Source organism: Amborella trichopoda, chromosome 2, assembly GCF_054954075.1.
Source record: "Amborella trichopoda isolate Santa Cruz 75 chromosome 2, AtrichopodaSantaCruz75HAP2 v2.0, whole genome shotgun sequence".
NCBI classification, from domain to species: domain Eukaryota; kingdom Viridiplantae; phylum Streptophyta; class Magnoliopsida; order Amborellales; family Amborellaceae; genus Amborella; species Amborella trichopoda.
In genome coordinates, this window is record NC_142337.1 from 9,439,045 (window position 1) to 9,454,668 (window position 15,624).

At 39.0% G+C, this 15,624-nt stretch overlaps 1 protein-coding gene across 30 annotated transcripts in view; it reads right to left on the minus strand.

The window, feature by feature from the left end:
- Nucleotides 1–5,106: 5,106 nt before the first annotated feature.
- Nucleotides 5,107–15,624, minus strand: part of LOC18443303 (protein HESO1) — a 51,174-nt gene continuing 40,656 nt past the window's right edge. For 25 of the 30 annotated variants that reach the window (XR_016049086.1, XR_016049085.1, XR_016049084.1 and 22 more), the window contains 3 exons: nucleotides 6,786–6,892; nucleotides 6,508–6,609; nucleotides 5,107–6,199 (listed from right to left, as the gene is read on the minus strand). Coding sequence is in view for 26 of the 30 variants with exons in the window: in XM_011628366.3 (XP_011626668.1) it covers nucleotides 5,255–6,199; nucleotides 6,508–6,609; nucleotides 6,786–6,892 (1,154 nt within the window). In the remaining 4 variants the exon portion in view is untranslated. Of the gene's footprint in view, nucleotides 6,200–6,319; nucleotides 6,610–6,785; nucleotides 6,893–15,624 lie in introns of those variants that run through there. The other 5 variants (XM_088857897.1, XM_088857896.1, XM_088857899.1 and 2 more) reach the window with 2 other exon arrangements.

The following is a 15,624-nucleotide window of genomic DNA, read 5'->3' on the forward strand; positions in this document are numbered from 1 at the left end:
TAAACATTCTAAGGATATAAGTATATATGTACCTGCATAATGAATTGAACGGCCAAATTTGGTGTTCCATCTTCTTTTATAATATCGACCACTTTACTAGCAAAACTACACTTCTCCCTAATAGCTAATTTGATCATCTCGATACCTTCGTAAATGATGCCCATGGTAGCTTTCTTGTCAGCATCCATCATTCTTAACACCGTGAGCAAAAGGGCAGTGGCCTATACGACACTGGAACATCGAGCCTAGAACCTCCTATATGTGACTATGCCCTCCACTTTTAGCTCATTACTGGACTTCGAGAGGCAGTCATTTAACCACTATTTACTGGTAAACAAGCTCTTCAATGCAACTTGAGATTCCCGAATGAAGTCTATAGTCAAGTAATCTGTCGCAAAGCGGGTTATGACGAGCCTAATTATCTTTTTTTTTTTCAGATTGTTATCTAAACAAAAATAAGATTTTGGAGTGGTTATATATAAATCTTGAAACGAACCTTGCTGCCTCTAGAGAAGTGTTTGCAAAACCGACTGATCTAACCACTAACCACTCGGTTAGTTTGGAATCGGCCCGTGGTTGGCCAGTTCTAGTTTTGGTGATCAACGAGTATTTTAAACGTTAAATAGAATATTACTTCAAATTCATATCAAATATATTTGAATAGCTTATCGGTTAGCTTTTATGTTTAAGTTACACGTGAATCATATTCGATTTTTTATGTTTAAAATCCATTTTTTTTTCATTAATTCTCAACTTCATTTGAGTGTGTGTTTTGTTTTATTATATGCTTTTCATATTTTAGTATATTTTTTTTGTATTTTTTTTATTTTTTTCAATATTTTTTTGATCATTCAGGACTTGCCCGATTAGAGCGGTTGAATCGGTTGGTTTACCGGTTAGGTCAGTTAAATCGCTTCCAAGCCCATGTTCGGTTAACTGTTTCGGTTTGGTTTTACGAACACTGCTCTAGACACAATTTTGATCTTGCTGATCTCCTCTAACATAAGATCGATGCTGTGTGCAGCACACGGGGTCTATACTAGATGCTTCATCTTATCCATCAACTTGCTACCCGCAAAAACACAAACAGTTGCATTGTCCGTAATAAACTAGACCACATGCTTATCTCCAACATCCTCCACTATCTGGTCATATAGCCGTACCAAGAAGTTTGCATCATTCTTTTTTCCTAAAACGTCTTTGCTTGACAAGAAGGCTGTACCTTTTGGGCAATAGGCCAAGAAGTTAAGATATTCCTTTTTGCTAACTTTATTCAACCAACCATCACTTATGAGAGTAATGTTTGTTCTTAACCAACCCTGTTTATATTCTTCAATCCACTTCCTAACTTCCTCCACCTCTTCATTCAAGATTAACCCACTGAGCTCATATGCAGTCGGGAGCTTTACCAAGGGCCCGGCTCTCTAGATTACAATGACCATAGGTGGGACAAATGGGTTATTGCCTGCATCAAAGGAGATCCATTTATCGTAGAACCATTTACCAACGTATCTACCCAATATATTCCTTGTACATTTCACCATGCCTTTGAGGGTCATTTGCTGTAACTTGGGCTTTGAGAGAAATGGGTCTATGTGACTATGACCTGTAATACTGGTGTTCCTAGATAAGCCAGGAACAATTTCCTCAATGTCTGGTGCTTCTAGATACATATTGCCACTAACCCCTCCATACATATTTGAGTTAGGCCTGTAATACATGCTCTAGCTGGCCCCGCCATACATGCTCGAGCTAGGCTCGTCATGCATACTTGAGCTGAGCTCGTCATGCATGCTTGGGTTGGGTCCACCATGCATGCCCATGTCATAACCACCAGGCATTCTGAATCCGATTCCCTCTGGTATGTTTCGTGTAAGCTCATTCTTGTGGTTATCTCCAAGTCATTATTATATTGCTCTTCTAGATCCATCCCGCTTGATGGTATATATAAGCCAGCTATCTCCTCATCCATCATCCGCTTTGCGACTTTTTTACCTTTGGTAGCCTTGAGAATGTCTGTCATATACTTTCTTACATTGCTAGGGACACTCTTATACGCAGAAACATCTCTCTTAAACCCTGCCAAGTGTTGTTTTAACATATGTTCCCCCCCACTACTTACCACTTTTTTACAGTAATTACAAATAATTTTATCTTGTTTGTTGGAATCAAGTCTGACCCATGTTGCCATGCAGGGTCTTCCCTAGATCTTGCCATGATTCCACTGTTTTGAGATGTAAATGGTTAAAATGAACCTGATAATTCAACATGAAAAATAATCGTCATGTATAGTGATAATGTGTAAGGGTAGTTCACGAAGTTATCTTTGTTGTTCATGCAAAATATTTCTATTGGCAAAAATATTTTATTTATGCAACATTACAGATAAAAATAGTATGTATTAGCCAAACCTAGAATCAAGAAATAAATAATTAAATTTACAATGATATAGTATCAATAAAAATTATATTTACAATTGTATATAGTCATTCACAATGCCACTACATATAGACTCGTCACGAATCTTCATTTTGACGAGCATGAATTAATTCCTACTAGCAAAAAAAATTCATTGATGTAACATTATAGATAAAAAGAGTATGTAGAAGTCAAACTTAGAATCAAGAAAAAAAATATATTTACAATGACATAGTATCAATAAAATTTTTTTTACAATGATATAGTAATTCAGAATGGCACTACATGTAGACTCGCCACAAATCTTCATTTTGACGAGCATGAATTAGATCCTAATGGCAATATTATAGGTGAAAATAGTATATATAAGCCAAACTTAGAATCAAGAAATTTTTTTTACAATGATATAGTATCAATAAAAAATATATTTACAATAGTATAATCATTCATAATGCCCCTACATGTAGACTCATTACAAATCTTCATTTTGACAAGCATGAATTAGTTCCTACTAGTAATTTTTTTTTATTTATGCAACATTATAGATAGAAAGAGTCTGTATAAGTTACACTTAGAATCAAGAAAAAAAAATATTTACAATGATATAGTATCAATAAAAAAAATTTACAATGATATAGTCATTCACAATGCCACTACATGTAGACTCGTTACAAGTTTTCATTTTGACAAGCATGAATTAGATCCTACTGGCAAAAAAATATATTTATACAACATTATAAGAATATATTTATGCAACATTATAGGTGAAAAGAGTATGTATAAGCCAAACTTAGAATCAAGAAAAAAACAAAAAAATTACAATAATATAGTATCAATAAAATAAATAAAATTACAATAATATAGTTATCCACAATGGCACTAGACTTGTCACAAATAATATTTACAATGATATAGTCATTCACAATGCCACAAATATATTTACAATGATATAGTCATTCAAGATAATATAATTATAAAATATGTATCAAGAATATACAAATATTTTATGTATCAACATACATTTTTTACATTAAAAATTTAACGATAAAATTAAAAAATACAAGTTAATTTCTCATGATAATCAAAACTTGTCGCGATTTTTCAGAAAATCACGTTTTTTCAAAAAAAATGGAAAACACCAACAATCACGATTTTTCAAATTTAGTTAATCACACAAATAACACCAATAATCGTCTGAATAACATTGTTATCCTCAAAACCCCTCTGAAATCATTCAAAATGATGCCCTAATTTGGCTGAAAATTTTGGTTTCGCGGATTTTGAACTCTTTCTAAAACGTAGCCACAACTCCATTTCTTCAAAAATCGAGCAATAAAAATTGATTAATCCCATAAATTACATCTAAAATCATATAAAGAACAATATTAAGTTCAAACACCCTCTGAAATAATTCATAATGGTGCTTTAATTCGTCTAAAATTTATAGTTTGATGGGGAAAAAAAAAACCCATAACTTTTATTGAGAAAACGTTGACTCAAAAAAAAAGATCGACCTCAAATCGAACAAAAAAGATAAAATGGGATACAATTTATGATCAATAGCATTAAAAAAAACCAAAACCCTATGATATGAAAAAAAAATTTGCTAAAAATCGATTGGAATCAATTAAATGACAAAAAAAAAGAAGCTCATACCTGTTTTTCTGAAACCATGACTTCAAACCCAAATTTGACTTGTAATATACCAAAATAAGCGAAAATGGTGTATAATTTCTACTCAATAACACTATTAGGAGTAAGAACCCTCTAACTTGATAAAAAATAGTGCCCTATTTCGTTTACATTCCAACAAATGGCGGATAACTTAAAAAAAGTCATCTTCTTCTGATAATGTGATCTAAATTCGAGCTTTCAATTTGAATACAATGATCATTAAGGCTAAAAAGTAATAGATAAAACTTGAAAGATTCAACCCAAAGCCTGCAAGATCCAATAATTGATAAAAAAAAATCCAAATTTTGATGATTTTTCATGCTTTATACTGATCATCGAGTCTTGAACATTGACTCGAGTGGTTCACTATAGCGAATCGTCGGTTCTTTTCTAGAACCAGAAAACTCTATGTATTTTACTGGAATCGACACAAGCTGATCGATTCCTATGTCAACTTGGGTGAGTCCATTATGACTCGCCGTTTTTTGAAACACTAGGTCTATCCTAGCTTGCAACAAGCCTACGTGTGGAAAGAGAGAGAGAGAGAGAGAGAGAGAGAGAGAGAGAGAGAGAGAGATTTTGATACTGTGTTTTTTAATGAGTAATTGAGTAGGGAATACAAGCCCTACTCATTTTTAAAATGGTTAATAGTTTTTTAAGATGTCAATAGGAATGGAAGCCCCGATTTAAATCGATTAGCCAACCCCAATTAATCAATAAAAAGCTAAAATGATGATGATGATGAGTGGGAATGAAAGCTACAATGTACAACTGAAGTATGGGGGGTGTTACCACTACGACCCTAGCCCCTTTCCCAAGATTTTAATACTAATGTCTCTTCCTTTATAGAGGTAGTTTGGGTCTTTGGGATAACCACCTAATAATAACAGCTAAGCATGAATTCAACTCAAAAGTCAAAACCAATATGAACATTATAGTACTATGCCACTGCAAATTTGCAAAACCAGAGCAGCCTGGAAAACTGGTACAAAGTTGCCAAAAACAACTTCGTTGTTTGACGCAATAAATCTTATGGCCATTACTTTTTCTCTCTTTGGACCAGTATTATGAGCTCATAAAATTGCAATTAATGCAAAAAATAAAAGGTTAGCAATAAAATTGATACCAAAGAAATTTCAGTAAAAGTACTTATCATCAATCCCTATCTATGGTCAAATGGAAATGGGGGACCTTGGAGTAGATGCTGTAAAGCTAGAATTAAGCTTACTGCAAAAGTTTGAGGCATAGAAAACATCGGAGGAGCCGGGCTTGGTGCCATGCCATGGTGCAACGGCATTGGTGGAACTGTGTTAGGTGCCATGCCATGGTGCAAAGGCATAGGAGGCATCGGTGGAACTGTGTTAGGTGCCATGCCATGGTGCAAAGGCATAGGAGGCATTGGTGGAACTGTGTTAGGTGCCACGCCATGGTGCAAAGGCATAGATGGCATCGGTGAAACTGTGTTAGGTGCCATGCCATGGTTCAGAGGCATATGAGGCATTGGTGGAACTGTGTTAGGTGCCATGCCATGGTGCAAAGGCATAGGAGGCCTTGGTGGAACTGTGTTAGGTGCCATGCCATGCAAAGGCATAGGAGGCCTTGGTGGAACTGTGTTAGGTGCCATGCCATGGTGCAAAGGCATAGGAGGCCTTGGTGGAACTGTGTTAGGTGCCATGCCATGGTGCAAAGGCATAGGAAGCATTGATGGAACTGCGCTCGGTAAAATTCCATGGCTCAAATTTGGAGGAATGATGGGGTTTTGCATATTGGGAACCCATGGATTATGATGATTAGGCCTTAAAAATGGAAAACCACCAACTTCTACCATGTCTGTAGAGTGCCGTGCCTTCTTCAATGGGGCATCACCATTATCGAATTCCCAGCCTCTCTTGGCTCTCACCAAAGAATCTTTGTTAAATTCTTTCTCCAAAGTGGGAAACATATCAGTTCCAAATAAGAGGGACTTCAATTTGTTAGCTTGTATTTTTCCCTTCATGAAAGCCGCCAGGTGATTGAGAGAGCGCCTGATGCATTCGTAGATCTTCCCCATCTCAGGCTTACCAACTGATCTTGCCAAATTTTGGGATCGGTCCAGAAAATCCTCCACCTGGGATTTCATGAAAAATGTATGCTGCTCCAAAGTTCGGTAAAAAATACAAATAATAAAATAACAAGAGAACCCTTAAATTTAAGACATGGTGGTATGCGTATTGCCAATCTAAGGGTCTACGAGAACAGGAAATGACCCCAATGATGGATCCCATTATGTCTCCATCACTGTCAATCATTTCTTTTTATCGGGTGTCTCCAAAGAGACATTTCATTCATAACCTCAATGGATGATGGTTTAGATAATCCAGTTGGGTTACATCATATTTCACCTCCAAAAAGAAAAGGTCAAATTTGAAAAATTACACTCATATTGTATGACTCAGAATCCCATGTTTTAGAAATCCAGGTTCCCTCGTAAGTGCTTGCACAAAGTCCCTTCTCCCAAAGAGTTTCAACTGACAATAGCTGCAAGAAGAAAACCACAAAAGGAAACGTTAAAATCCTATCCATGTAAAATGTCGTCTTTTTTTGAGAAAAAAAAATCACTTCAGTTACAATGTAACTAGGAAACTATTAAAACACAGAGATATGGTGCACCTGTCTAATGGACCTCAAACAGAACTATTGAACTCTATACAAACCTGGATTAGTAGGGATACAAAGAGCTGTGAGACAGATTCTTCATTCTGAGCCCCAAAATGCCGGAAACCCTGAGCTACATTTGCAGACCTAAAATAATCAATGCCATCTGGAAGACAATTGCAGCACCTTGTCAGTACGTTCCAGATTGTACATTTCAGTCCCGTGGTAATTAAAAGAGAAAAAATTCAATTAGTCAACATTGACCTAACAACATTTAATTACACTGAACAAAAATTTTCTTTATCAAGTGAGTTCATATATATGCTGTAATAGCCATTGCATCAATTCACGTAAATATTTGTCAACGTATTTCACCTTATTATTCTGTATACTTGCAAGGCACTTCGTTTCTCTCTACAAATCACAACATTGGCTAGATGAAAATACCATTTTTATATGATTGTACAAAAGAAAGCATTGTCATTTACTTCGTTCTTTTTCTATGAACATGGTATCAGTCCACGAAAGGCAAAATTTAAACAAGAGCAGAAACATGAATTCCTATTAAACATTATTTTCTTTCAAACAACAAATTATAATGTTTATATCTGATCAATTGTAATATTTCTATCTGATCAATGTTATTTTCTATTCCTTATCCATGCCTCAACTTCCTTTATAGTGTTCAACACTACAGCAAGACAAATTTTTTTTTTAATTTCTTTTATAAAAGAAAATGCATTAGAGTGATGCCCATGGTGCTCACCCACAACAAACACCCTTCAATGCCAAACCCAGTGAGAAATGAAAGCCACCATCTGCAGGAGCCAAGCTACATTGAACCAGCAGAGATCATCCCACCTTCAAGTCCGGCAACAGAAGCCACCATTACCCATAGCAAAACCCCTTACACCCAAAGCTCACCCATTATGCCCAATGTTTCCAAACTCAGACATGATCATTTCTGCCTGGACATCTCATCCTTCTCCGACTTCGATTCCTCAAAAAAGTCCGATACTGAATCTTTCGACTCTGCTGATTCTGAGCAGATCGAGCGCATCGACCAAGCCCAGGGAGATATCACCAAGTCTTGAAGGTGATGGGCTTCCACTGTGATGGGCTGCAAGCGGATATCAGTGATTTCGTTGAAGCTAATGCAACCACAAGGGCTAAGGGAGAAAGGAAAAGAGGAGGGAATCGATAATCTCTCTTTCTACATCTCATATGAGAAGGAAAACCCTCGGCGTTCCCCCAGCCCTATTCCGGGCTCGGCCACCTTGGACAGCCAGCAATCCAGACGCTCCTTAAGGTGCCTGGCCTTGTCCCCCAACCTATCCTCATGAAGATGTTATCTTGGAACATTTCAGGGGCTCAGTGATACTAGGAAGCGCAAAGCCATTTAAGCCTTCTACCATAGATTCAACCCTGATTTGCTAGCTGTCATAGAATCCAAACAACCTTCTCCAACCCTTCTTTGGTGCGAAGAATTTGGGGACCCTGCCAATGAGAAGCCCTGCAATCTCAAGCCGCTACTGGAGGGATTTGGGTCATTTGGGATCCAACACACCATCCCAACACAAAACGAATATAGTCTCCTCTGTTTCACTATGGTTCATGAGAAACTCATATGGGCACACTTAGAAATTTTATGTTGTTTATAAGCCTCAGCCCAGATCTCAGGAGCCAATTTTGGGAGAATTGGAAAAAGTTGCATTTTGTCGCCCACCCCATGGTGTGTGGGAGGTGACTTTACTGTCACTAGGTGGTCCCTTGAGAGAAACAGGATTGAGAGGATTTCTAATAGTATGTTTCAATTCTCTGAGTTCATCTCCAGAAATCGCCTTATCGATACCCCCTCAATGATCTCTATTCACCTAGTCAAACCAAACTCCTCTCAAGTTTCTCATTAGTATCGATTGGGATGACATCTTGCCTGAAACCCATAATTTTGCTCTCCTAAAACCCATTTCCCACCATAGGCCCTTCCTGTTAGACATGACAGATGTCGCCTTAGCCAGCAAACCCTTCATATGCGAACTATCCTGGATGGTGGGACTCTTTTTCAGTTCAGAGATGGATGGTTTACCATCTACGCAGAAAATTACATTGCTCGAACTCTAACTCAAAGAAGGGAGCAGGAACCTCCAAGGGAATTTCAGAACCTCCAAAGAGACCCCTCTAAGAATCATTACTGACCTGGACTCCACCGGAGAAAATCAAAACGTCACCCAAGAGGAGAGAGACAAACTTGAATATCATTCGGTCCTTGAAAAGAGGAATCTTTTGGTACCAACGCTACATAGTGATAAGGGTGAAAACTAGAGACCAAAACACTGGCTTGTACCACATAATAGCAAACTATCACCAACGTTACAATGCCAAAACCTAGATCACAGTAGGAACCCACCTCTGCGACCAATCCCAAGAAGCCGAAACAGCAATTGTAGGTTTCTACCAAAACCTCTTCTCAGCCTATAGATGTCCTCGATCGAAAATGGCTGAGCTTTCCTTTCACTTCCTTCCTAAAGAAAGGACCTTATGGCTGGAGGGACCATTTTCCAAAGAAGAAACTTTAAAAGCCATCAAGAGCCTCCTACAGGAAAAAGCCCATGGTCCAGTTGGTTTCCTTGTGGCCCTTTTTAGCCAATTACAGGACTCCTTGTGCACAGGTATGTGAGCCTCCTTTTTCATGGAATCCTCCACCACAGGGGAACTATTCGCAAGGCCATGAATGTCACCTTCCCAGACATGGTATCAAAAATAGAAGGAGCCAGCAATCTTAAAGAGTTTAGACCAATGTTATTAACCTACTTAATAGTTCCTACAAAATCCTCTCCAAGGTCCCTACCTCTCACCTAAGAGTGGTCCTCAACTGTGACATCTCTCCAAACCAAGGGACTTTTGTCAAGGATAGACAAATTCTAGACGACGCCTTCGTAGCCCAAAAGTGTTGGGGTTTGTGGCCTTTAAAGGCCATGAGAGCATGTAAAAAGACATTTATAGTGGATTATACATTTCAGTATGAGTGTTTATTGTTTGACCGACCAAGAGTTAGGCAATCTATGGCCTTGGTCATGTCTAAAACCTTTATCCTGGGCATGTGGCACTACCAAAAAGGGTTTTACAGTGGGTCATTCCTTGTTGATGTTAGAGAGATACCCAGGGATGGTTTGTGGGTGGGGATAACTACATCTCCTATGTGCGGATGTAGGCCTATGAAAACGAAGATTAAATCCTCATCAAACTTCCATATGGTATATATATATGACAGCCGCATTACAGGGAAGAAACTCTAAAAAAAGATACATGTACATGTAGAGTCCCCCTTTTTGCACTATAGTGGCATGCACTTAGCTTGGTTCCACTGTTTATTTGCCAGCATTGACGAGCCAATCATGAGCCGTTGTATGAGACCGTGGGTCATAGGTTACGTTGGTTTCATTTTAGACGACAAATGTTGATCACGGTCACTAGGTCCGGTGGAGTGTCCCTATAGTCACTTATTTTCACCATTAGTCACTTCTAGATATTTTATCTTTGGTATTAGAAATGTTTCTTTAATTTTAAAAAAAATTTCAGAAATTTTAAAATCTGTTTTTGCCGTAAAATTCCTCAAAAGGGTATTTACAAATTTTGAGAAACAGGAAGGGTACATGGATTCAGCCCCACATGCCACATTCCATTGGGGGGGGGTGTACATAGGGTCACATCAACCAAACCATAGAGGGTGGCACGTCCCACTCCTTGATTTAAAAAGTATGTTTTTGAATACATAATCTTTTTAAAAGAATGGGATTTAAAAGAAAAGATTCTGTCTTTATTTTGTGGGAGTTAGTTTGACCAAATAATGTTGTCTTTGATTTCTTACAATTTTGGAAAGAGATATTTGGAAGTTCTAGAAGGTTTTTTAAATTGGTCTAATTCTTTTTGGACTAGAAGTGGATATGGGTCAAATATTAAGGGAATATTAGCCCCAAATCATGTTAGCTGATTTATGGTGTGGATAGCTCAGATTTGTTTCTCTCTTACCTCGCAGATTTCCAACATTCCTATCCATCAAGGTGAGTCATTGGATAGGTATACCTATGGGGGGGGGGGGAGGAGGGGGGGTTTGAGGCCTATAAAAGAAGATGAACCCCCCCCCCCCCCCCCCCCCCCCCCCCTCTTCATTCACTACACTTTGAGGTTTCTCTCTCTCCTCCATGCCTTAAAACTCTCTCTTATTCCTCTATAGTTATTGTCTCTCTCTTCTCTCTAAGTAGTATGCTACCCTAAAAGAATATTAAGAGGGTGACACACCAAAGAAACCCTAAAGGGCTGGAAGAGTGAGAGAGGCGTGCCTAGCCCTATAAGGGAGGTGCCTTCTTAAGACATGCCCTAGATGTTCTAGAAAGGGGGTTCTACCAACCTTAATTTTTTCTTGTGCTCTCTAAACCCTAAATTAAGGGGTATTGCCGAGACAAGCTTCCTAGCTCTAAAATTTCAGCAAGACCAATAGGATCAAAAGTGCGCCATCGGTCAGGAAATTAGGGTGTGGAGTATACTAAGTCCTAGGCACAATCGAGTAAGTCTTCCCAGCCATTTAATTTTATTGTTCAGTCATATTCCTGGATTGTATTTATTTATTTTGGTAGTAAAGGAAAGGTCCTATGTTGTATTTAGAGTTTTAGTTTCGTTTACAGCAGTATCTTGTATCACTTGTAAGTAGAATTCAGATTCACTAATTAAGAACGGAAGAACTTTTTTTGATTTTATAGACTTGAATTCCACTTAGCCACACCTTTCAATGTGTGCATCCACTCTAGACACTACTAAAAAATCCCAGGGTTGTCATAAAGCTTGACTGGGGATTGGGCTCTTTTAGAGCAGATCCTACTAGAGATGGGGTCCGGGGAAAAGTACCATCAATGGATGCAAGGCTGTGCCTTAGTCCCCCTATTTTTCAATCCCCTTGCTTTTTCAATCCTTTTATCTTTAGAGGGCACATCACCTGAGATTAACCAAGGCCACTCTCTGTAATGTCCCTCTTCCAAATACCAGCCCCCATCTTGACTTGCCTTGAGAGCGTTATGAGGAACTTTCTCTCAGCAGGTGTGGGATGGCCAAAAGCTTAACCTAATAGCTTGGGACAAGGTTTGCCTCGCCAAAAAACAAGGGGACCTTGGCATCTGAAGCCCCAAACAGTGCACAATACGGCTCTCCTAGGAAACCGATGGTGGCATTTCGCCACTAAGAGAACCACCTATCGCAAGAAATGGTTCGACAGGAAAACCATCGTGAAGCCCACTCTTGGTTGCGAAGGGGCACTTAAATGGACATTTTTCAGGGTGTCACGTCTTTGGTATCCATCTTTGACCAATACTGGTCGAATATCCATTTCAAGGCGAGAACCGGTAGAAAAGTATAGTTTTGGACCAAATTATGGATTGATAACTCAATTATCCAAGACTGTTTCTATAACATTTCCTTTGGCCATAGACATGGCGGCCACATTGGCTGACCTATTCAAAACTCCAGAAGCTTCAAGGATATGCAGCCCAAACTTCAGAAAGCCACTTCAAGATCACGAAATAGCTGCGGTTGAGACACTAACTTGCACTTCGACAATCAGTCTACCTACCCTCAGCAGGTGAGGATGACATTGTCCGGGTACCTTCTCCTTCAGGGAGACTCACGGTCTCACCATTCCATAGCAAACTCCTTCAACCACCATCCTTCCCACTCTCACCCCTTCTTTGGCCAACAAGGCTTGGGTTTCATCCATCATCGTCATCATCATAGCCTTTCTTCCAATTAATTGGGGTCGGCTACACGAATCCTGGTCTGTCATTCTGCTCTATTAAAGGCCATATCATCAGTGAGGTCATAAGTCCTAATATCTTTTCAGACTACTTTCAACCACGTCCTTTTGGGCCTACAAAGCTTGATTTTCATCCATTCCCCCCAAAAGTTAAGTGTTCTGCTTGAGGAGAGCACATATCCAAGAGACTTCTCACTACCGACCAGCTGCAAAAATGGGGTAATTCCTATTCCTGATAGATGTGTCGTGCAAATCAGCAGAAGAGACCAGTGAGCACCTATTTATACAATTCATGTTGGCTTCTTGAACATGGGCCAAGCTCTTCAAATGGTAATGGACAATGCCGCATCCATCCCACACCTCTTCCAAGGATTCATGTCCTCCCCATGACCAGCTGCTGGCATATTTCTTTGGCAGCGGCAGTTTCAGCCACTTTATGGGGGATTTGGATCAAAAGAAACTCGAGAATGTTTGAAGAAAAGGAAAACACAGTCAATAGCCTTAAGCACCGGATCAAAGTGTTGGTTATCATTCTTTTTGTTTCAAAATCATTGACAATGTATAATTAACAAAAAATTTACAATGTTCTCACGAGAGGTGAGTATCAAGCAGTCCACACTCTAGGTGCTCTATACAAGATTTATGAGGTAAAATCTCAAAAAATGGCAAGTAGGAATCCTACATGTCAGATGATCAACTACCTATGCCAATGAAAAAAAAAAACAAAAGTGGAGAGGGAAGAAAGAGAGAGGGGAAAAGTGTGGCGCAGGTCAGGAGGATAGAGAGATGTACAGTAAGGGGATGAATTAAAGGGAAAGAGGAAGGAAGAGGAGAGAAGTAAAAAGATGGATGTTGATTGTTGAGTTAAGAGAGAGGCAGAGGGGGAGACGGGAGAGATGTAGAAAAAACCCAAAAGATGCAAGAACCATCAAGTAAATACCAAAAACGAACTAGACTAAGAGCATTTGTTAAACCTCTACAAGAAAGGTATCAAAGAGAGAGTCCGCAAAGTGCAAACCAACTCCTCCACTGCCCGGCCATCTCTCCACTATGGTCTGAGCTCCTAAGCCTTTTCGGTCTACCCTGGGTCTATCCACCATTCAACAACTCTTTTGAGGCTTTTTTACCCCCCACCCTTCTGAAAACAGGCTGCAACATTTGGAAGATATCGGTTTTAGCTTTCATTTGGGTCATTTGGAATGAGAGGAACGGATGCATTTTCCGAGTTGTAAGCAACCCCATGCATTCTCTTCTTGACCGCATCAAAGCAGTCATCATCTTCTGGTCTAAGAGATTGACGTTGTGTGGCACTCTTGGTTCCTCTATTTAACTCTCCAACTGGAACAATATTTTGTTTCTTACCACTAGATCCTCAATGCCTCGGGCCTGTTGGACTCTGCCACCTCCTGGTACCTTGAAGCTTAATGTAGATGGTTGCTCCCTTGAAAATCCTAGCATCTCGGGATATTGAAGCAGCCTCAAAGATCACAACATCGAGATTGTTTTCTTCTCAGGGTATATAGGTGAAACGGACACAACCGCAGCTGAAATAACAGCTGTTTAAGAAGGCCTTTAACAAGCCATAGGGATCATTGATTGCATACAAAGCCCAATAGTGGAGGGAGACTCAAGAAACATCATCTATTGGGCCACAAAGATGGCTCAACCCCCCTTGGAAATTGGCACATCACTTCGACCACATATTCTCACTTTGCGTAGTAAGGGTCACATTCAACCATATCCTGAGGGAACCAAATGCCATAGCTGACAGTTTCGCTAAGGAGGGAGCAACCGCATCTCTGCCACCCCAGCATGCACCAACTTGAAGACACCCTGCTCCTCTCGCCACGTCTACCCCTTATCTCTCTTTAGTCACTCTTTCTCTCTCCCTCTCTCTTTCCCTTCTCTCTCTCTCTCTCTCTCTCTCTCTCTCTCTCTCTCTCTCGCTCTCTCTCTCTCTATCTTTCTTGTTCCTTATAATTCTGTAGTAGTTGTTACAGATTACTATTTGTAGGCTGAAGTTTTTTTGTACTGTAACTTTTATTTTTGCTTCCCTTACTTTTTCTGTACTTGACCACCCATCATTATGGTTTGCCTATAGGGGATTTTGTACAGAATATATTACACTACTAGTATATAGCCAACCTTCTCTCCAACAAAAAAAAAAAACTTCACATTAATTAAGAGTTGATAATTGCCTCTTTCAAGGCCTTTGATGAATAAACCTACTTTGTCTCCAAGATGGATAAGAATATAAATGAATACTTCTTTTGCCACGATCAAATTGGTGGATTTAAACTCCTATTAGTCACCAGAACAATCAGATTTTCTCTTTCATTTCTTGATGCAAGACGAAGAATTTTGAGTATCTATGATATTCCAAGTTGTGCTTGTAGCTCTATGTATGCATGTATGTATGTATGCACAGGCCTGTTTGGATGGACGACAAAATGGTCATATTAGAATTTTCTCCCTCCACTTGTTCAGAAAAAATTATTGCAACTCATTCGCACCCATCACTTTTTGATCCTCACTTGTGTAGATATGCAGCCAAATAGTGACTATTTAATAATAGATGGAGAAAAAAGGAACCAGTTTTAACCTAACTCCACAATAGTGTTAGGAAGAATAGCCATAGGGAAAAGGTTGAAACTTGTCTAATGTATGCGTGTAGATATGGATTTATCCAAATATGTATGTTTGTTAACTTTACACTACGATACATATTGTCTTCAAATGGTAAATTATTGTTTTCAAATGGTAAATTACATGTTTCCAACCCTCCATCCCAACAATGGTCGGTCAACAAGAACTGCATTTTGCTCTAGTAGAGAAGTGGTTCATCTCATACATGCAGCATATGCTGCAAGTATCATGGTATAAATTCCCAAAATGTATGTATGTATGTACATAAGCATATACACAAGTAGAGAGAGATAAGTATAGTAAAGGCCTTTTTTTTTAGGGGCATCCTAGCCACTTTGCCTCGAGACAGTCTCCATATGAGACTACACCTAACTCATTTTTACACCCAATTCTAAGCCATGGAAAAATCATGATCGCCCCATTTAGATCCCCAGTTCTTTGAATTTAGGAAT